Source organism: Poeciliopsis prolifica, unplaced genomic scaffold, assembly GCF_027474105.1.
Source record: "Poeciliopsis prolifica strain line A6 unplaced genomic scaffold, Auburn_PproV2 SCAFFOLD022, whole genome shotgun sequence".
Taxonomy (NCBI): domain Eukaryota; kingdom Metazoa; phylum Chordata; class Actinopteri; order Cyprinodontiformes; family Poeciliidae; genus Poeciliopsis; species Poeciliopsis prolifica.
In genome coordinates, this window is record NW_026562397.1 from 178606 (window position 1) to 201436 (window position 22831).

Here is a 22831-nt window from a genome sequence, read left to right on the forward strand (position 1 = left end):
GAAAAATGCTCTCAGAGGACAACCCTGACCCTGGATAAAGAGAAGGGACTGGTCTTTCCTATCTTGGTGGAAAAATAGCATGGCTATCTCTGGAATAATTGATGTTTCTCCATAGCATCTCACGTAATGTTCTGTATTTTTGTTGCCATCACATGAAAGGTCAGCTTGCTTTGCATTTCCACAGTCACAAACCCGGTAGTGTTCCTGTCTTTTAGACTTTTTGACAGGTGAACGGTCTGAACATGAATCACTAACAACACATTTACAGTCTGTTCCTCACCACATCCAGCATATGCATCCTCCTCATCAGAGCCGTCCTCACAGTGTTTAATACCGTCACACACCAGAGACTGAAACAGGCACTGGGCACGGTTCTTGCAAACAAACTCCATGTACCGAGTACAAAGGGGATCTGTGGGGGAAATACATGGAACATTTAGGTCTGTAGGGATGAGCTTCCATCTTACTCCATGGTTCTTTCCTAAGTGATCAAGTATCTATTTATTAACCGTTTACATTAGCCTAATTTGTGTAAAGCTGTTTGGTTAGTGAAAGTGGGCAGGAACAGCTATCTGTCACATTGTTTCTGTCATACGTCAGACTATGACAGAAATACTCACCACAGTTGAGCTCATCAGCACCGTCGGGGCAGTCATGGTTCCCGTTGCAGTGAGCTTTGGCTGGCAGGCAGGTGTCATTGGAGCACAAGAAACCTTTACACTGGGTTCCCTCTAATGACAACACAATTGAAATGTATTACTCATTATTTCAAAAACAGAACACTCTCCTTTGAAGACAGTTGGGAAAACATATCAATCACTGAACAGAGTGAAAGTTGACTTCACAGCCACATTTGCAGCCTGAATGACCCTCATCTTTTAAGAGTCATAAACAGCATACTTTGGAGCATGTCTGATATAGGGGAGCATTGTGTGAAATTTGAGCGGTCGTGTGCGTCAGACGGGATCATTCCAAGTCTTGCTGACTTTTGATCTACTGGAAAAATGTTCCCTGATTTCAAAACTTCGAGTGAAGTGGCATCTTTAAAACCAGTTTCCAGTGTGGCAGCAGATCCACATCAAAACACTGGGACATTTGATTATACACAAACATGTGCACAATTCAAGTCCATAAGGAACAGGAGGAAGGATGAGTACAGGGTTTCCCCCAGTGTATCATAAGCCTGGTGACCCGCTATGCTTTACTAGCCCCCGGCTAGGCCAAGTGTTGCTTTTTTTTGTCATTAAAAATTTTTTTAATTAATAATTATTTTAAGTTAAAGCCAGATTGCAAGCGTCTCTGTATCTCTGAGCGTTTCATTGGAGGAGCAAATTTATTCCTAGAGTATAAGGAAAAAATTTGCAAGTGGGGTATAAGTTTATTCACCACTCAACAGCGCAGCGGCTTTGCCTTCGGAATTCACAGCAAATACTGCGTGTCAACATAAGTCTTGTACACACTAGTTGTTTTTTTTTTTTTTTGTTAACAGATACAATATTATTGTAGTGTGTTGATAAGCAGTTGTTTACAAAATAAGCCTGCAGCCTTCTCTGCAGTATGTGAATCTGTTCGCTACAACCCATAGATACCGTGGGTTGTAACTGCAACTATAAGTTGCATTTTTTTTTTTCATAGTTTGGCCGGGGGTACAACTTATACTTATACTTAATCCAGACTGTAGTTGCTGTATGCTATCTAGTTGCATTTTATTCAAGCTGCAGTAAAATAACTTTTATAAAAAATATGTTTTCTCCACATCTGTTAAAGCTGTCACCATGTTGTGCCAGTTTGTTATGATGCAGATAGTGTGTAAAAACAATTAATCTTCTCCACCTCCTCACTGAACTACTATTAGTAGCTAAAGTAATACAACATTCCGGCCAAAACAACCAATTAGAAAAAAAAAACACAGAAATATAAAGTTGTTATACCAAACAGGTGATGAGAGTACAGTGTTTATCAGGAAGGTAGGTCAAACCAAGGGCAAAGGACCCAAACAGTTTCCATAGGCAACAGGCATCAGCTTTACTCCTTGGAGTACATGTGCTGGATCAGGTCACACACACGGCTGCTGTAGCCAAGCTCATTGTCATACCATATCATTGTCATACCATGAAACAATGATATGCCACATGAGATTGTGCTTGAGAGTAGTGAAATTCTCCTGTCACTGATTGGTTGTTTCCAGATAGCACTGGGAGAAGGCAGAGGAAATAGATTTTTCACATATTGTCTCTCATGCTGTATTGTCACAATATAATGGCAGTTTTAACAAATATGTAAAAAGTTTTTTTTGAAAAGTTACATAGTGTAGGCTTAATTTCAATTAGAAATGACTTGTTAGAGATGCTGGTGACTAACTCATCAGTTGTTAACTGGTAAAAGGTACAGGGACAAGTTAAATATATGAAAAACTTGGTATTTTTTTCTTCATTAATTAAATGCTAGTGAAATAGAGGCAAACAATAGTCTTTAGCTTAGCTAACTATGATGAGATAAAGACTCAGCATAGTTAGCTGAGTGGTTGACAATCTCACAGTCTACCCACCTCTCAAGAGAAAAACTGGGTTACAAATTGACACTCTTGTATAATTTTCTAAAATTTTTTTGGGTAGCAAAATAACCACCACAGTCGTTCTTGTCTTCCACTGACTGCAGCTGGACACCGTGAAGTCACCGTGAAGCTGCTAAACAGGAATGAACCATTTCATGTCGATCCAGACGAGGGTTCAATGTAAATATGGATGTGTGCTTTTTGGTCTGGGAGTAGTAGCAGTTACTTTTTACTGATAAAAACAATTTTAGAAAACACAATATGATTAATTTTATAATTGACAGGGCCCCATTTTATTTAATTTCTATGACAAAAACATTGTGAAGGGCCCCGTGTTGGACAGGGGCCCTTGGAACTGTACTAACTTTCCCCCCTGTTACGACTGGCGTCGTAATTATGCAAATTTGAGTGTGCAGGTGCCCGTCTCCGACTGGTTCCCGGAAGACGACGGAGGCGCCCTATTGGTGGCTACCCGGAGGTGATGGATATAAAGGCTGAAGGCGTGCACTTCCTGGCATCCATCCTCAGCTCATCTCGACCGGCCGCACTCTCTGTTTGCTTGCTTGTTTGTAAAATCATGTAAAGTGCTGGAGTTCGTAGGAGTGAGCTGCCGTTTATGTTTACATTAGTTTTCTCCTGTTTTATTAGTTAGGGAGGTAAGTTTTTGTTGTTTGGTTTCTTTATTTTTCGATTAGGTAAGCTGGTCAACATTTAGATAGTTCCTTTTGTTTGTTGTTTTTGGCATTTAGCTCACTCTGAAGACATATGCTCCTCTAGCTGTAATATTTCAGTCTACAAAAACATACATCTTTTTACAATAAAAAAACGTTATAAAATGTTTAACTTTGTGTGTTATGACCTGGACCCCTAGACCGGTCGTAATACCCCATATATGGCACCCCTGCTGAAGAGATGCAATGAAAAGTGGCTATTGGCCTCCCCACAGAGCAGTCTCAACTCACCACAATGCTGAGGATCTTCATCCGAGTTGTCCTGACAGTCATCATCTCCATCACACTTCCAACGCAGTGGTATACAGTGACCTGTGTGACACTGGAAGCTGCTCGGTTCACACGTATGGTGACCCACTAGGAACAAACAAAAAAATAGAAGCAAATGCAGAAAGAAGTAAGTTAAACAAATTTGTCACAGGTGATATCCTGAAAGGGAAGACTCCTCTGTTAGACACAGGATGGATTATGGTTTCATGTCTATGAAATTTGCTAAATACAACTTTATAAACATTCTACATTTTGAATTACTTGTACAGTAGTTACTGTATATTCCATTAGTTTGTTCTCATTTGCCAACCTGTGCAGTTGGCTTCATCTGACCAGTCTCTGCAGTCATTGTCCCCGTCGCAGCGCCATACCTCACGGATGCAAACGCCTTGCGCACATCTGAACTCTCCAGGGCCGCACTGGTGAGACTCTGAAGAGTTGATTAAAAATTAGTGCATGAATGAGGAAAGTGAGCCTTTCTTATGCTACATAGCATAAGTGTTCATTTGATTTCCCTCAAAGCTAAAAAGTTGTAAGCCCCTCCATCATACCTTTTTAGACAGTTTGTGTTAACATTAGTGAAGGCTCAGTTCACTGTTCACTTTAACTCTTCTGCCACGGAGTTAAAGATACACTTGTGTGAAGACGTGATGACACACCCTGCTTGGCCATCACTTGCTGCAGTGGTTCACGTGACATTGCTTGGCCAATCAGCGCTGCTGGGAATTTAGTGAGTACAGTAATCAACGGCTGTCGTAGTTGTATGTCATGTGGTTTATTTCTCAATATTTTTTTACATGTCGAGCAAAAAAAGACGAATATGTACAATAGGGGTGCTCAATACGTCGATCGGGATCGACCAGCCAATCGTGGGAAGGTTTTGAGTCAATCTCAGCAGTAGGTGCAAACTGAACGCCGCAACGTTTGTAGCTTCATTAAAGAATCAACAAAACGTGTTAAAATTAATGATAAGTAATTATTGTTTCAGATTCATTAACAAATAGAGGGACTCAAAGACAGACTGACTAGCAGAGCAGGAGTTTAAATTAGCTAATCAACCACCGCTGTGTTCATGAGAGGCTTATTAATAATCGATAAATAAAGATCAAGCCTGGAAACCTGATATTGTAAAGGACTGAACATTATGTCTTAATGTAATCTTTGCTCAGCTTGCGGCATAAAGGCAGTTGCCATGGCAATGGGTGTGATTAAACGATAAAGAGAGACGGAGAATAAAAACGTGCGAGTGGTTTTGAGTTGATCACCTGTTCGGGTTGTTTCATCTTTGTTGAACTTTGCTGTGGTTCATCACAGCCATTGTAGTTTCTCAACATTCAATAAATGACAAACTTGGACTAATTACCTCGTTCGTTTGCAGTCATAACAAACATCAAATAGGACAAATATATTTTATTAAGTTTTAACAAACAAATGGCTTCTACCAAGATAATTATGTGACATTAAATTAATTATATCTCAGATTCAGAAGATTTGCCTTTACCTTTACAGAGCTCTTTGGTTCCTCCTATCAGTCTGTAGTGTCTCATATTGACGTCATCACACCAAATTTCAGATCTACCATAACTGACTGACAGCTGCTGGCCTCAGGTTTGCAACCAGCTTCTGACTGAAAAACTAGTAACCTCCTGCCAGTGTCAGAATCTCACTGAAGAAGAAACCGCAATAGCTTTTCTATCACTTTATCATTTCTGATACAACTGATGTATATTTGTATAGAAAATGAGTCAATAGGGTTTAATTTGCAATTTTTATGTCTTCATGTCATGAGGTAGATCTCAGCGGGCTGGTGAGAGAAAAAGTAGATCTTGGTCTCAAAAAGTTTGAGAACCCCTGATGTACAACATGGATTCACATGTATCACGGAACGGGATGGGAGTCAGCGTCCCATCTGCATGATATGCAATACCAAGTTGAACAACTCAAGTCTCGCACCGGCAAAACTAAGAGAACACTTCTTGAAGCTGCATGGAGATGGGGAAAAGTAAAAAAGTATGTTGTGGATTCAAAACGACAAAAACCAAATAAAATTTCAAATAAAACAAAAAAAAAAAATTATTTAAAACTGTTAAATTCTTTAAAAATTCTAAATGTATTTTTAATTAGTAAAATTGCAAAAAATATATATATATAAATATTTTTGGAGGCTGAAATTCTTTTATGGGGCCAAAATATTTTTTGGGGGGGCAGAATAAAGTAATACCATAATTTGTTGTGAGTTCATGCATGACTCATTTTGTGCATCAGTAAGAAAAGCATATGTCTATGTCTTGAATTTGGGAAAAAAAATAATTTTATTTATTACTAAAGAAGGGTTCAGTGAATGCGCATATGAAACTGGTGGGTTCGGTACCTCAAAAAAAGTTAAGAACCACTGATTTAGACCTAATATTATTTTGCAGTTTTATGATCTGCTACAGATGATAGAGAAAAGGTTCTTGTAATGACTAATGTATTTTCAAAGTTTACAAGCATGAAAATTAGTGTGCTCGTACTGTTGCAGAGGCACAGTACGAGCACATACTGCACTATGTTTACTTGGCGCATCCGGAATCTAACATTTGGAAACATTGCGGGATCATTCTGAAAAATGTCTGACCAACCATTTCTATGCAGCTTGCATGTTTTAACATGAGATTTTATGCTTCTTAAGAGAGATCAAAGCCTTTGAATTTAAACACCGTATAAATATGGTGAGAGGAAACTTATCTGTGTTAATGCCTGATTTTGCGACAGAATAATGTGCTGTGTCCATGATGAAATGTAAACTGGCAGTAGTTACTAGAATGACTACTGCCAGTTTGAGTTGACTTTGGGGGCTCAACATTTTGGGCCCCCAAGTCAAATTTATTCAGATTTTTGAGTATTTTGAGAGTAATTTGGCTAATCATTTCTGTAGATGTTGAGAATTATGAAGTTTATATTGCTGAAGTTGTAACTTCTGATGTTCAACCTCTTTCTGGCCAAGAATTTACACAGAAAATTGACACAACCAGCACTCCGGAATCTAGGAGGTCAGCTCAAAAAACTGCAGGACAGCATTCCACCCCTTATTGGCTGGCCTGTTCTTTGCAGAAGAAATAATGGCCTGTTCTTGGATAACAGTTTATTTAGGTACATCGTTGGGTTGCCGATGCATAATGATGGGGAAGAATGTAACAGGTGGCACCACAAAGTGTCATCTACCCTCTTTATAGCCCGAGCTTCAATAAAAGGGAAGGTGGAAGGGTGGTGGCAACAGTATCAATTTCCTGGGTGTGTGACCAGGTGTTTGTTGTGCCCACGTGTTCCATTGTTTGCTGGCTGTGGTAGTTTTGGAGAAAAACTGTTTTAAATCAATCCTTTTGATAATGCATTATGTGTTGAGGTGATGTTTTTATACAGGGCCACACTGTTAGTGATGTTCCGGTGGTAGCATTACCTGACTGTGTGGTTATGTAATGCTGCAGATAGGCTTTATACATTTGTCTTTTTAATCAGATTGAATTGTATGTTTTTGTTTTTACAGTGTTGATTTGTACTTGGTAGGTCTACACCAGATCCTTCAAGTTTGACTTACAGTGCTGGTTTATGCGATGCAGGTATGCAGTGTTTTTAATTTGTTTCAGATTGATGTGATTAAAGTGATTTCATAAGCATTTAGTAATTTTTGCATTTTTGTTTATACAGTTCTATCCTTGCTTCCTGCTGTCCTTTAGAGTTTGATTTTCTTTTTGTTAGGCCGGCCAGCCTTATGGATTGTTTGTATTCCCTTAGTATTTGAGGGTGGGCTAACAACTTTCCATTTATCTTGTGTTTGTATGTCTTGATTCTCATCTTTGGGTCACTACCCTGAATACACACATTACATGTCGCTGTTCATCCTAAATATCTGAGCCATGATCCTGTTTGAGACCTGTGACCTTCTGTTTGGATCATATGTAATCATTCTTCAGTGAATCAAGTGCATCATAAGTTTGCAGTGAATAATTGTAGTGTTTTATGCGGGCTTGTCCGCCTCAAGTGGTGTTTGAATTTGGGTCAAATGTTTTCGGACTGGCAACGAATGGATGAAGTTAATGGGAAATCTCCTGAACATTAGTGATTCCTGAGGCTTACCAATTTCTCTTTGTAATCCAGAGGTTGTGATTGAGTCTTTGTTCATGAGGTTTTATGCTAAGGATTTTAGCTCATTTCTGTAGGTGTTCAGGAGCACCATCCTTCAAAGATAACATTCGAAGGCTGACTCTGTGACAGCAATGTAATAAGGATATTTAAATTCAAAGGCTCTATCAAGAATGGCTGACAAATGTGTCCTTCTTTTTCCCGTGTATCCTTCACAGTTCACCCAATTTCAAGACTTTCACACACTCAGGTGTACGTGGACTTTGCATACACTGTCCAAAGATTGTTGGGATTTCATTGTGAGAGCCTACATTTCTCATAGTAAATTCCTTCATTCCCCACAACCCAAATGGACACGAGCACGTTTGATAAGCTAGTTTGGTGCTTAGCCCTTTTTCTTATCCACCAGGGAAGCCACTGCCCATATGTTAGGGTAGCACAGACTGCCACTCTCTGTGGCATAGACCACAACAACTTGATTGTTATAGGCTAATGCATGTCCTTGCACTGACTCTCAAACTTATCAACTCGGTGTCACATATAAAACTGATGTGAACAACATTTCCCATCAAGCAGTTTACTGTGCAGCACAGTACACAAACGCAGTTGTAAAAATGTACCTTTGTACGAACATGTATACGCAGTTTGTTTCATGTATACGCAGACCTCCATGGAGTCAAGTATGTGGGAACCTTTAAGAATCATTGTAGGTTGAACAAAATAATTTTGTTATGATAAGGGAGGACAAAGAGAGAGAGAGTGGAAAAAAAGTTTTATATATATATGTATATTAAAATATTGCGGTACATAAACTAAAAGCAGTTGAGTCGTTAGGTTTATAACATAATTTTTGCTAAAAAATGACATATAATCAGGAGTGCAGGTGTTTAAGTTAGCTAATCAACCACTGCTAGTGTTCAGGGAATCACTCTGTTATTATCGCAAAACGAAAATTCAAAAACATAAATCTGCAACAGACAAAATGCTCTGGAGTTTTTACATACTTTTTTGTGTGGGAAATGTTTTTGTGCATTTTTTAGTGTTAATTAATGTAATGTAATCTTTGCTCTGCGCTGTTGTATATTGGTTACCATAGCAACGAGGCTGCACGTGACTTTTAACTGAGAAACATATACATTTCTCTCCTGGGAAAATTGCATAATTTGTTAGCAGAACGATTCAATAATAAGACCAATCATCAAATAGAATTAAATATTTCATAAAGCTTAAAGAACCAAAGTTTGTTAAATTACAATTAAGTAAAATTGTATTATTGGTCAATATGAAAGAGAAATTTGCTTTGTTCTCTCTTGTATCTTTACAGAACTGACAGAAACCAAACTATTCATAGATTTATATGCAGAGAGAATATATATTTTCACATCTAAACATCAGCATCTCAGCTATAAGCCACATTTTATAGAATCCAGTCATATCGATGGTCACTTTTCTCACAAACTGCCCCAACTAGACCCAAAAAGTTTTTGCGTCTTTAATATTAACTATATTTAAGACACATCTCATCTGCTATGTGTAAGTCAGCACGGCAAAGCTTTTGCCAACCAACTGACGGAAAGGTGTAGAGTCAGAATCACGTAATTGAAAAATATAAAGTTTGCACTGACAAAGATTCATTACGTTTACACACAAGTTACTTATTTGCTTTTGAAATGTTTAATGACAATTTGATTGTTATAGAATATCATGTTGATGTTTTTACCACTTGATAAAATCAGACAATAAAAGGCAACTATGTGATAATTCATCACAAAAAATATTACTGAATTGTGAAACTGTTTAACTGTTGGCAAGCATTCAACAAATACAGGTTGATTCCATAAATTAGAATATGACTGAAAAGTTCCTTTGTCAGCAGTTCCATCATCAAGTGAAAGACATTATATAGATTAATTAGATTACATATATTTTAACATATTTATATTTCATACTATATTGTAAATCTGCTAAATGTTTATTTTCAAAGGTATTATTAATCTGATAAGCCTGATCAAGATGTACATCCTAATTTATTGACTAAGATTGTATGGCATTCACATGTAAGTTTTGGCCTTAGCACTAGAAAAAAAAGTGTTTTTTCCAGTAATTGTTGGAGCATCTGTGTCCACCTCCCGCTCCTCCTCATCCCCACCCACTTGCAACACAAAGTTACCCCCTTTTACCACAGTGGTCCTCATCACTGTTGTCACCACAATCGTCTTCGTGGTCACACTTAAAGGCCAGTGGGATGCACGAGCCCGAGGCTATGCAGCGAAACTGGTTGGATGGATCACAAGTTGTAGTGGCTGCAAGCAGAGATGAGTATGGGAGAAAAGTGAAATTCTTTCCTAATCTGGCTTCTTTTCTTGTTTTCTTTTTTCTTGTTAAGCAGGTGGAAACTCACGACACTCCTCCTCATCGCTCATGTCTCCGCAGTCATTGTCGCTGTCACATTTCCAGATACTGCTGATGCAGCGTCCGTTAGCACAGCGGTACTGATTGGGCAAGCAGCTGTGCTCTGATGGGAGGACAGGAAGAATGACAAGCAAGTTGCAAATTACTCTCTAAGTAATTTAGAGAGTAATTTGAACTCTCTCCAGGACAGAGAAGATTATGACCTGGTAATGCTCACCGGTTTTGGTACAGGTGTTGTTTTGGAGCTGGTAACCAGGGGGACACTGGCATTGCAGCTCTCCATTGGGTATGGTCAGGGTCGGTGCACCCTCCGGACAAACACAAGTGTGTTTGTGGCTAGGCTGTGGGAGACACAGCAAACTGCATGGCTGGTAGGTACAGGCATTGTGCCCTGATAAGGAAGAGAGAACAACCAGATGATCATAATAAGTCCAGATTCATAACCAGAACAGGGAACTCAGCTCCATAATAATGGTTATGAATGCTCCTCACCCCTGTTCTTCCCCTTATAGAAAATCTTGAGGTCCATGACTCCAGTTAATCTGCCAACAATCAGCTCGTTTTTCTGAGATCCAACTTTTGGAGCTTTGAAGATTCCCATTCTTGACCAGTCGTCCCAGTACAGATCATTCTGAAATTACCATTCAATGTAAACACTGAAGCATTCAGATTTAGCACAAGTAAATGACCAAAACAAAGATGAAAGGTAACTTGTTTGAAGGTAGTAAATACCAGAGGTGGAGACTTAAGTCTGTGACATAGACCTTCCTTGTAAAGGCAAATACTTCAATTCACAGATGCCCCGTTTCCAATCAGTAGTACACCATGAGTCGATGCATTGTTTTATGGTCCAGTGTTTTCAAGAGAATGTTTTCACCAGGCTACTGCCTAACATTGCGTCATCGTACTAGTGCGATGGCAAACGTGACACACTGCTATGTCTCATGCTTGTTGCGAGCAGCAATGATTTTCTGTAGACTGTGTTGTGACACCAATAGCTCCACCCTAACTGTATTGTACCATTGTCTTATGGAAATACAATTGAAGGGGTCCAGGAATGGTGAGGTACTAGTTGGTTATATGAGACACTTTTACAATGGAAACAGACAAAATGGCATCATGGCAAACTAAGCAACACCATAAAGCTTAGTGGAAAAAAGGCATTATACTGGGTCTTGAAAAACTCCTTACTCAACTGAGAGTTGAGGGAAGAGACATAAATCTCATAAAAAATCTTTACCTCATGCCAGTAAGGGTGAAACTAAGCTAGTTCAACTAAACACATGGTTCTACAGTGGCATAAGTTCAACTGGTGGCACTATTAGTGATACTTCATGAAAATGTTGGAATGGATTATGTACAATGTAAATATGAAGAAGTTTAAATTGTGTACAGTTGAGAAGTTCCAACTGGCAAAAAGAGGAGTTTTTAAAGCACATTCAATTCAGCTTTATCAAAATCTTCTTCAAAATAGAGAAAACTCTAATTATGAAGTGAATAGAAGAGTGAATCAGGAACAAGGTATGGTGGCTGCTTAAACTGGATTCCATTTACACAAGATTTGAAAGTTAGATCTGGAGGATTTGTAACTTAGCCATTACAGCACTCCAAAATGGAAACCTAACAGAATTTCCTAATTATCTAGTTATTTGCTATTAGCAATATAAGCCAAGAGCAAAGTATTTCTGAGCAATTTGTACAATCAATCACACTGAAATGTTCACTTATCATAAACAGGTGTTTGTCTCCTCATGAATACATAAACATTTACATTGTAGTGGAGTAATTATAGCTTATTAATATAAAAAATAAATAAAGTTAAAGTTTTTTTAAAGATCAAAATGTGTGTCATGTATTAGTTTAGACATAGCCAATAGCCATTTTGTGTTACACAGACCAGGCATGTGATGTGTGAAAGTGGATTTCTGTCAGAAACTTGAGACTTGACTTGAACTTGTCAGTTTAAAGCTTAAGACCTGAACGGGGAACCATACTTTACCTTGAAGACAGCAATGGCGTACGGATGGGGCAGTCCTTCCATCAGAATGCTCCTCTGTCTCCCGGTGAAGTCTGCCCTTTCGATGCGGTCGCTGAATGCCTCGGTCCAGTACAACCACCGATCGTCTGCGGTGATCCCATTGGGCCAGCGGACTCCTTCTGCCACAATGCAGGACACATTGCTTCCATCCATGTAGCCCCGGTAGACGCCGGCTGCTCGGTCTCCCCAGTCGGTCCAGAACATCATACTGGTGAAGATTCAAATAAGTTCTGGTATTTCGCCATATGAGGCGAAGACTTAGTTATCGTATTTTCCAGACAATAAGTTGCATGGTGCAGCAATGATGTGTTTAACCATTTATGAGTTTCCTGATACTTTTACCTGTAATGCTCTGTATTCCAGGCAATGCTACTGTCGAGCAGTACTGACCCTCATCAGCACTACTCCAAACCTAATTACATTATGTATCTTTACCTTTCTGCAGGCAGCAGGACCAGAGCTCGCGGGTGTTCCAGGACGGAGGAGTTAAGCAAAGTGTGACGCAGGTCTCCGTCAGGATTAGAAACCTTCAGAAACAAGGAGGAACTTTTCACTGGAGCTCTGTTTGTTTTGAAGGATTAAGTTTAAACATTTAAACAAATACTGTTAATGAGAGTATAGATTTTGTCAAAAATTAAGGTTAAAGTAAAACTCTGTAGAAACAATCATAGCGCAAAATACTGGGAGGTCATAACCCTAAGATTTCAACTCATGTTTTGTGCTTTGCAGCCAAGTGTCTTCATGTTTTTTTTGTTTGAAAAGCATAAAATTAACATAACAAGCATAGAATTGATCCCAGTTTACTGGCTTCTATTTGTCCACCTGCTTCTAGGTTTGGATCCTAAGAGTGTCCGGACCAAAGGCCCAGATTGTGTTCAGATCTATGATGTACACAGTTTTGGCTTTTAAGTTTTTAGACACCACGTGTTTGGATATAACAGACAGACAATGTTAAAATTGCTGATGATACAAAAGACATGGAAGAGTGGAATTTAACTCTGTAGACCAAAGAACCTCCAACAGACGCAGAAATATTCATGACAGAATGTTTTAGCTCAGCAATAATAAGACACTGCTTGCACTAGGACAGTTTGTAGACAAGATTTCCTGGACAACGACAGTACTGTGTTACAAAAGAAAAGTATGAAAACTATAAAAGAGATAAGGTAAAGTTACCTGCTAAAGTTGACAAGACAAAGTGTAATATAGAAACTTAAGTAGTACCTGCTAACATCCCACTGCTACTGAGTAAAACCTCATTAAAAAGGACAAGGACCGTTTTGGACATGCAAAGGGACAGTGCAGTGATGATCAACCAGCCAGTCAAATTGGACTTTACTAGTTCAGGTCATTACTGTGTGAACATTGTGGGAAGTGAAAATAGAAATTTTACTCATTCTGATAAGCTATTAGAAGCAACTGAGGAAGAAATACTGACTACAACAGACAAAATGAACACAAGTGAAAAGATGTTCTGGAGAAACTTCATAAGCAGTTTGAACACACATCTGCTGACAAAATACAGAGACTTTTAATTAATTCTGTCAACAAGCACACAGTTTGAAGGCTTAATTGCCTCATCAACGATTTGTAGAATGCCTGAGTTTATCCTAAGTGTATCTGGGATTCTTTCTGATGTCTGGCCCTATAATGGCTCAGCACTGAAGAGGTGGATTTATTTAAATAAGACAGTTCTGTCAAACATATGCAACACTTAACCTACAGAACATAATATGAACGAAAACTAAGCATGAATTTCAGTTGAATTTGGGTTCAGATAGATCAAGTAGAAATTGAAAAGAACCGGATGAAACAACAATGAAGTGATAAGACCTTATTTTCTGATGTAAGATCAAAGTGGTCCCAAATACAAAACCTTTCGTTTGCCTGGAGGATTGTTATGCCGAGAAATGCATGCCTGCCGAGAATTGCATCCCCTGTCGCGGGAGCGCGCATCCCCTGTCGCGGGAGCGCGCATCGCTCTAAACTCTCGCATATTGATGAGTAAACGGGCTGAAATACCGACCGAAGAGGAAACTTTTAAAGAAATTCGTAACATTATCACGTTTATTAATCATCTAAGCGCTAAAATTGTGGGCTTTATTTTGCAAATTAATTGAAATAAACACTGATTTTATTTCACGTTTGAGCCATATTTGTCGAACGTTCTTCAGTGTCCGATGAACAAGTTCTCCGCAGCTGCTTTGAAATTCCAAGATTTTTCTTTTAACACCATAATAGCTTAAAACTTTACAAAACCGAGGCCCAATTACGTAGAACATTTTATATCACGCTTAGCTGTCTAGTGTATTAATGTAGGGGAGATGCATTTTAATTTCTGAGCCTGCTAATATTTGCATCCCCTGTCTATTGTCCTGTTCATATGAAACTTATAGTGGTAACTCAGGGAACAAGTGTCATTATGTAGAAAAAATATAATTTCCAAGTTAGCAGGGGATGCAATTTTTGGCAACATGAATTTCTAGCTTGCCAAAATTTGCATCCCCCCTGTTTTCATCAAATATTGTTGAAATGACATTAAATTAATACCAGTAGTTCATGGAACTACTCTGGTCATGTAGAAAAACGTATTTCAGTCTTAACTCTTTTTTTCTCCAAATTAGCAGGGGATGCAATTTTTGGCAACATGGATTTCTAGCATGCCAAAATTTGCATCCCCCCTGTTTTCATCAAATATGATCCAATTGAGGTGAAACTCATACCAGCAGTTCTTACAACTACTCTGGTCATATAGGACAAGTTATTTCACTCTTAACTCTTTATTTCTCAGAGTTAGCAGGGGTGCAACTTTTGGCAATATGGATTTCTAGCTTGCCAAAATTTGCATCCCCCCTGTTTTCATGAAATATTTTCGAAATGATATTAAATTAATACCAGTAGTTCATAGAACTACTCTGGTGATGTAGAAAAAGTTATGCTGGAAATATATATATATATATATATATATATATATATATATATATATATATATATATATATATAGAAAAGACGGAAAAGACGGTTAGAGGCTAAAATCAAGGTAACAAGGAGGGAAGTGAGCCAACTGTCAGAGCTCCACAAGGGTGCAATGAAAAGACCAGTACCCAGAAAGTACAGGCAGATGCCCATACCTGAAGCACTCGAGACTGCCAAACAGAGGCTCCAAGCCTTGTCCAGCCGCCTAAAGAGATACACAAGGGAGAATGAATCCAGAAGGATTAACCGGCTCTTCTCCACTCAACCAGCTAAGGTGTACTCTCAATGGCAGGGTAACAATAACAACAGAGCAGACCCACCAAGGCTGGAGACGGAACAATACTGGAAAGGCATATGGGAAAGGGAGGCGTCCCACAACAGCAATGCACAGTGGCTGATCTCTCTACGAGAGGACCACAGCAACCTCCCTGAGCAAGCCCCGGTAACCATCACTGTGACAGATGTCCAAGAAAGAGTCTCAGGTATGAAAAACTGGACAGCACCAGGGCCTGACATGATCCATGCCTACTGGCTAAAGAAACTCACTGCTCTCCATGAGCGAATGGCAGCCCAAATGAACCAGCTGCTACAAAGTGGGACTCACCCTGAATGGTTAACTGAAGGGCGGACAATCCTAATCCAGAAGGATCCATCAAAGGGTCCAGTCCCACCCAACTACCGACCAATAACCTGCCTCTCCACAACCTGGAAGCTCATGTCAGGCATCATAGCGGCCAAGATAAGCAAAACATGGATAAAACACATGAGCACGGCACAGAAGGGTATCGGTGTAAATAGCAGAGGAGCCAAACACCAACTCCTCGTAGACCGCACAGTTGCCCGAGACTGCAAAACCGACACACCAACCTGTGCATGGCTTGGATCGATTACAAGAAAGCCTATGACTCAATGCCGCATACTTGGATCATTGAATGCTTAGAGATGTATAACATCAACAGGACTCTGAGAGCCTTCATTGCTCGATGAGGCTGTGGAAAACCACCCTTGAAGCCAACTGCAAACCACTTGCACAAGTGTCCATCAAATGTGGCATATACCAAGGAGATGCTCTGTCCCCGCTACTGTTCTGCATAGGTCTGAACCCCTCAGCCAAGTTATCAACAAGACTGGCTACGGATACAGACTCAAAAATGGGGCCAATATCAGTCACCTACTCTACATGGATGACATCAAGCTGTACGCCAAGTGAGCGAGACATCGACTCACTGATCCACACCACCAGGATCTACAGCACTGACATTGGGATGTCATTCGGACTAGAGAAATGTGGTCGGCTGGTCAAAGAGGGGGAAGGTCATCCACACAGAAGGGGTCTCACTCCCAGAAGGAACAATAGCAGACATAGAGGACAGTTACAAGTACCTAGGTATACCACAAGCAAATGGCAACCTCGATGAGGTCACAAGGAAAGGAGCCACAGCTAAATACCTCCAACGAAAGGCAAGTCCTGAGAAGCCAGCTCAATGGCAAGAACAAAATCCGTGCGATAAACAGCTATGCCTTGCCAGTAATCAGATACCCTGCTGGAATAATTAGCTGGCCAAAGGAGGAGATAAAAGCCACAGATATTAAGACCAGAAAGCTACTAACAATGCATGGAGGGTTCCATCCCAAATCCAGCACCCTGAGACTGTACACGAGCCGCAAGGAAGGAGGCAGAGGACTAGTGAGTGTGAGAACCACTGTCCAGGACGAAACAACTAAGATCCATAAATACATCAGGGACAAAGCCTCAACAGACAATGTGCTCAGTGAATGTCTCAGACAACAGGGAACGGAGGTTGAGGTGCCAGAGATACCATCATGGGAGGACAAGCCCCTACATGGGATGTACCACCAGCAAATAACCCAAGTGGCTGATATCAGTAAATCCTACCAATGGCTGGAAAAAGCTGGACTCAAGGACAGCACAGAGGCCCTCATCCTGGCAGCCCAGGAACAGGCCCTAAACACCAGAGCAATAGAGGCCCAGATCTACCACACCAGACAAGACCCAAGGTGTAGGTTGTGCAAGGAGGCCCCTGAGACAGTCCAGCACATCACAGCAGGGTGCAAGATACTGGCAGGGAAAGCGTACATGGAGCGACATAACCAAGTGGCAGGCATAGTGTACAGAAACATCTGTGCAGAATATGGACTGGAAACCCCAAGATCAAAGTGGGAAACACCCCCAAAGGTGGTGGAGAACGCCAGAGCTAAGATCCTGTGGACTTCCAGATCCAGACAGACAAAATGGTAATTGCGAACCAACCAGACATTGTCGTAGTGGATAAACATCAGAGGAAAGCCGTTGTGGTAGATGTAGCAATACCAAGTGATTGCAACATCAGGAAAAAGGAGCACGAGAAACTAGAGAAATACCAGGGCCTCAGGGAGGAACTGGAGAGGGCCTGGAAGGTGAAGACCACAGTGGTGCCTGTGGTCATCGGGGCCCTCGGGGCAGTAACCCCCAAACTGGAGCAGTGGCTACAACAGATCCCAGGAACAACATCAGACATCTCAGTCCAGAAAATGTGCAGTCCTTGGCACAGCCAAGATACTGCGCAGAACCCTCAAGCTCCCAGGCCTCTGGTAGAGGACCCGAGCTCAGAGGATAAGAACCACCCGCGGTGGGTGAGAAGGGAATTTTTTTATTTTTTTTTTTATATATATATATTTATATATATATATAATATATATATATAATATATATATATATATATATATTTTTTTTTTTTTTCTTTTCTGAATGTTAAGGAGTCAGGGATGTATTTTCTATTAAACTTTAATTTCTCCTTTATACTTGGCTCTTGCCTGTGTCTCATCAGGAGTCACTGGACTGTTCCCTGCCTTTGCCCTGTGATGGCAGCATAATCTAAATAACTTTTTTTCTTGTACTTTATATGTATTTTTAAGTAAAATATCTCAATCTCAAGTATTAAAACAATTTAGCCTATTAGATTTTTTTTTACACAATGTCTATGCTATCTATAGCAGAGTTGACATAATATTTTTTTCCTGAAAAAAATATAAAAGTATGTGGCTAAAGTTTCACAATTATGGCTTGCAATAAAAATATCAAAAAATTAAAAGGATATTTAATTCCAAATGCACATTAAATTATGAAATTGTAAATATGTTTATAAATATACCCCTGTAAAGGAATCTTTATGGGGATATATTGATTTATACCATCAATGTCGATATAAAAAGAATTTGTCAGAGTAAATTGTATCAATTATAAACATTGTGCATTTTATTCAGAAAACCCCTAAAACACTAAATCACATCAAAAAGTTAGAAACCTTGTCTTTGGTGCTTTCTTTGATTCCCAGATATAGTGTGTGTAAAAGAACGTGTCAATAACAGGAATTAACATAAAATACTTTGTCGAAAGGCACTTTGTGAAGTTAGGTCCATTCACTTGTATTTGCTTACTGGCAGAAAGGCCACATTCAATATGGCGGACGCCGTGGCATATCAGAGCAACGGGCCAACCCTCTCAACAATACGTCTATGTATTCATCTCTGAGATGGCAGCATAATCTCCCATCGTAGAGGGTTAGATGTTGTTCTCATCTAACCCACTGCCACTGTTAATCAAACTATGCATTGGAGACATCATTCCTTCCTAGAAGAAGCTAGCAAGATCTTGTTGAACGCTACAGAACATCATGCAGTCTTCATATTTGCAGGTCAATCTCTTCCATCAGTGCTTTTCTTCCATGTGAGATTTTTCTTAGAACAGACCTACAGCTAACTGACTGTCAGATACATCAACATACTGCTGATTAGATTTATAGAAGCTTTTGTCTTGATCATGAGAACGGACTAAAAATCAAGTAAAATTATCATTTAGTGCCAGGATAAAAATATTGTTGTATACAGCTGTCAACCCTGTATATTGAATCTTTCATATTTCATCACTACGTAAAATAATATGAAAAAGAACAGTCATTGGTAATTATGAGAAAATTAAGCTGCTGCCCACGACTAAATCTTAGGACACTCAGGTGCTAAAAATATTTTCTATTAAGAAGGAAATGATATTTGAGCTGAATGTATTTAAATTTGTCTCTGATACCTCAATCTTCTGGGCTCCTGCATCAACCCAGTACAGGAGCCTGCTGATGGGGTCAAAGGTCACAGCCTCCACATTCTGCAGATCTTTCCTCACAATGACCTCCTGACCTGTGCTGCCATTCAAACACAGACGCTGCAGAAGAAGCAGAATGTTGAAACCGTAAAGGCCGAGCTGATGCAGTTATTTCAGGAAAGAGTAAAATGAATTAACTTTTCCAGAGCAACTTAGATAAAAGACGCATAAGGTCCAGCTCATACCTGGATGGTGTCCAGCGAAATGTCTGCCCAGTACAGGCAGTTCCTGTCATAGTCAAAGTCCAGTGCCACGGCTTCCCTAAGGCCAACCAGAGGCAGGGGCTGGTCGGCGCCAGTGGCCAGGTCATAGCGGTGGATGGAGTTCCTCACGGCATACAGGATGAACTCATTACTCTCTGTGAAACACAGCACACACTGATTCAGGTTCGGGCATTCCTTACATAAAGGCAACCAAAGACTTGTTGCAATAACCTCCAACAGGACAGGGCAGCATCTCTCCATCCAGCCTGGCCTCAACGTCTCCCCCACTGCAGCTGTCTCCCGGTACCTTCCTGTAGCTGCAGCAGAAATACAACTGTTTCTGCTCAGCAGGAGGGCAGATGATCCTCCCACTAACACACCAGTAGGAATCAGTGAAAAGATTACCCATGTTCTTCTGATGATGAGCACAAAAATAGTAATTCAGAACTTAAATTAAACTGGAGCAGTGTTAGAGCAGAAATACTTCCTACGAGTTGTTTTTGAGGGAAAAGATTTCTGGCGCCAGAAAGGTCGATCTGACCTGACTTTTATCTGGAAAGTACAAAATGTTGGAACAAAACTCAGGTTGGAAAGTAAGCTGTTTAGATAGATAAGAACAAAAATTATTATTAATTGACTTGTTTTGCAGTTCTGAGATGGAGCAGATGTTCAGATGAGAGGTCAGTAAGAAATTCGTGAAAACCCCAACACACACTCAATCAATGGGCAGCCAGAATCTTGACGCAAACCTGACGTCATTGGAAGCTATAAAAATGTCTGTAGGCAAAGAACGGTTGAGATTTTTTGGAGATTTTGGGCACTTTTGATTTTGAGACTTTGAGATTTGAGAAACAATGTTTTGTAATGATGCATCCGTGGTAGAAGAATAAATAAATCTCCCGACCCGTCGTGGCTGGCAGTAAGAACTCGTCTCTGTGGTTTGTTATGTTTATCTATATATTTGAGAGTTTTGCGCCTCACAATTCTCCAATAGCAGTACTGCTGAAATCAACAAAGTCTTTTAAATCCTTTCAGTTTACATTTTGTCACAATATAACCACAGACTTCAAGGCTTCACATTAGAATTTCATGTGAGAACCAGACATAGTGAATAGTTGAAAAGCAAAAAAAAGCTGATATCAGGATCTCATTAACTTTGACTAGGCCATTCTAACACAAGAATAGACTCTGATCTAAACTATTGTGTTATAGCTCTGGTTGGATGTTCAGGGTGGTCATCCATTCTCCCATCAACTCTGACCAACTTCCATGTTCCTGATGAAGAAAAACATTCCCACAGTATGATGCTGCCACCACCATGTGTTCAGAGTGATATTGTATTATGTTTCCAACCAAACAAGTTTGTGTATGAAGGCTAAAAAATTTTCAATTTCAGTTGCACTTGACCACCTACCTCCACACGTTTGCTGCACTGCTGATGGCTTCTGCAGATAGAGCTTTAAAAGACTGCTTGTTCTCTAACAAACTTCCATGGCACAGAATAGCTGCATGTAGACTAACCTACACAAGATATTAATCAGAACTTCTGAAAGGAATAGGGCTGAAACGCTTCCTCAAATGACTCGAGTACCTCGATTATTAAAATTCCTTGAGGAAAATTTACCTTTTTCGAAGCTTCGTTAATTTATTTTTTATTTATGAGTTGTTGATGAAAGCTAAGGGTTAGCAGCATAATGTCCAATTTTCAAGTTAGGCCCACGGAGATTTTACTGATGGATGATAATGCCTGGGTTTTGATCGTTTTTGGGGAACAATAAGCATCCTTAAAATGATTGTCACGATGCCTGGAGTACGGCAGCCTTTCTTCTCCAGGAGCTGCTGTTAAGAGCGAATGGCGGGAAGAGCGCTGCAGGGGTATTTATACAGGTGGGCGGAAAGACAAATTAGCTAAGTAGTTGATGGTTATAGTGTAAGTGTAGCTTTACCAGCAAACGGACACAAAAAATTTCATATATCCCGGTCTGAACAAACAGGTGGCGGAAATCACTGTGGCAGTACCAGGGACGATTCAAGAATTTGACCTTTAGTAGTGCTTAGCCCCCAGGAGGGCTAAGACATTTGAGAAGATATTCGCTTGTGCGTTTTCCAAATCTAACTGCTTATTTCCATACATTTACAAACAAAATTAAGAGACATGTCAGTAACTCAGAATAAAAGAACAATGTTCATTTTACGCAAACTTATAATTGTAAAATCAGACAACCTTAATTTTTTCCAGAGGTGTATGTACTCAGTTTGAAACAGAATCTCAAGACTACGTAATACCTGCCAACATCTCCTAACATTAATGAAAGATATGCAGCTGTGAAGTGACACAGTCCTTATTTGAACGTTATATGGCTGTTGGCATTTTTCTTTGTCTACTTGTCCATCTATGGAAGAGTAGACATTATGAGTCAGGGTTTTTCAATTTCAGTTCACAGTTCATGACATGGGTCTATCATTGTTCTATCATTGTTTCAGCTTTTTCCAGCCATTGGTAGAATTTACTGATATCAGCCACTTCGGTTATTTGCTGGTGGTACATCCCATGTAGGGGCTTGTCCTCTCATGATGGTATCTCTGGCACCTCAACCTGTGGTGGGGCAGGGGGTTAGCACGCCCCACATTTGGAGGCCTTAGTCCTCGACACAGACTGCGGTTGAAATGTGGTTAAAGCATGACAAAATGTGGAAAAGAAGGTTGGAATAATTTTGTAGCTGTTACTTCTGTTTTCCAATTTTAAAATCTGACATGAACACTTCATGAGAACATGCATGGGGCTAAAGTCTTATAGCAATTTATTACTACAAATTAAAACAAGACAAGATGCAGAGTTTACCCTTTGCTGTGGTGGTAGCTGGTACCAATGGGACAAGGAACTGGAGGAGCATAGAGGTCTCCTAGGAACTCCGGGTCAGGTACACACACTTGAAGAGACAAGTCATCACTCAGCTTAAAGCCATAGTCACTGGAAGGAGAGAGGGTGGAGAGAAGCACACTTAGATTAACTTCTGCACTCTACAAGTAGTGCTGTTAGAAAGCAGTAGTGCTGCAAAAGCAGCTGGAACACAATCTAATCATCTGTATTACCAGAGAGCAGAACAGGCTTCTCAGAAGAAGAAGCAGATTTTCTTTTATTGTCATTGTGCAAGAAAGCACAGCATTTAAAAAACAGAAACTTTTGAAGGGAGTGACAATAAATAAATAAGTATATTTACTTCTACTTAAATATACTTATTATATATCTAAGTATAAATATATAAAAAGTATATATTATTATATAATATATATATTAGAAACATATATATATGTTTCTAATAAGTAAATAAAAGAATGATGTTCAGGGTTTGGGATTAATTTGTTATG

General features: G+C 39.7%; 1 protein-coding gene across 4 annotated transcripts in view; it reads right to left on the bottom strand.

Annotated features, from left to right (window-relative positions):
- Positions 1-22831, bottom strand: part of sorl1 (sortilin-related receptor, L(DLR class) A repeats containing) — a 114193-nt gene that overhangs the window by 43955 nt on the left and 47407 nt on the right. For all 4 annotated transcript variants that reach the window (XM_055045327.1, XM_055045326.1, XM_055045325.1 and 1 more), the window contains 14 exons: positions 22305-22433; positions 19694-19779; positions 19445-19617; positions 19188-19319; positions 12563-12654; positions 12089-12335; positions 10582-10720; positions 10307-10480; positions 10079-10192; positions 9858-9980; positions 3866-3985; positions 3517-3642; positions 621-731; positions 281-412 (listed from right to left, as the gene is read on the bottom strand). In XM_055045327.1, coding sequence (XP_054901302.1) covers positions 281-412; positions 621-731; positions 3517-3642; positions 3866-3985; positions 9858-9980; positions 10079-10192; positions 10307-10480; positions 10582-10720; positions 12089-12335; positions 12563-12654; positions 19188-19319; positions 19445-19617; positions 19694-19779; positions 22305-22433 — 1898 coding nt within the window. The remainder of the gene's footprint in view (positions 1-280; positions 413-620; positions 732-3516; positions 3643-3865; positions 3986-9857; positions 9981-10078; positions 10193-10306; positions 10481-10581; positions 10721-12088; positions 12336-12562; positions 12655-19187; positions 19320-19444; positions 19618-19693; positions 19780-22304; positions 22434-22831) is intronic.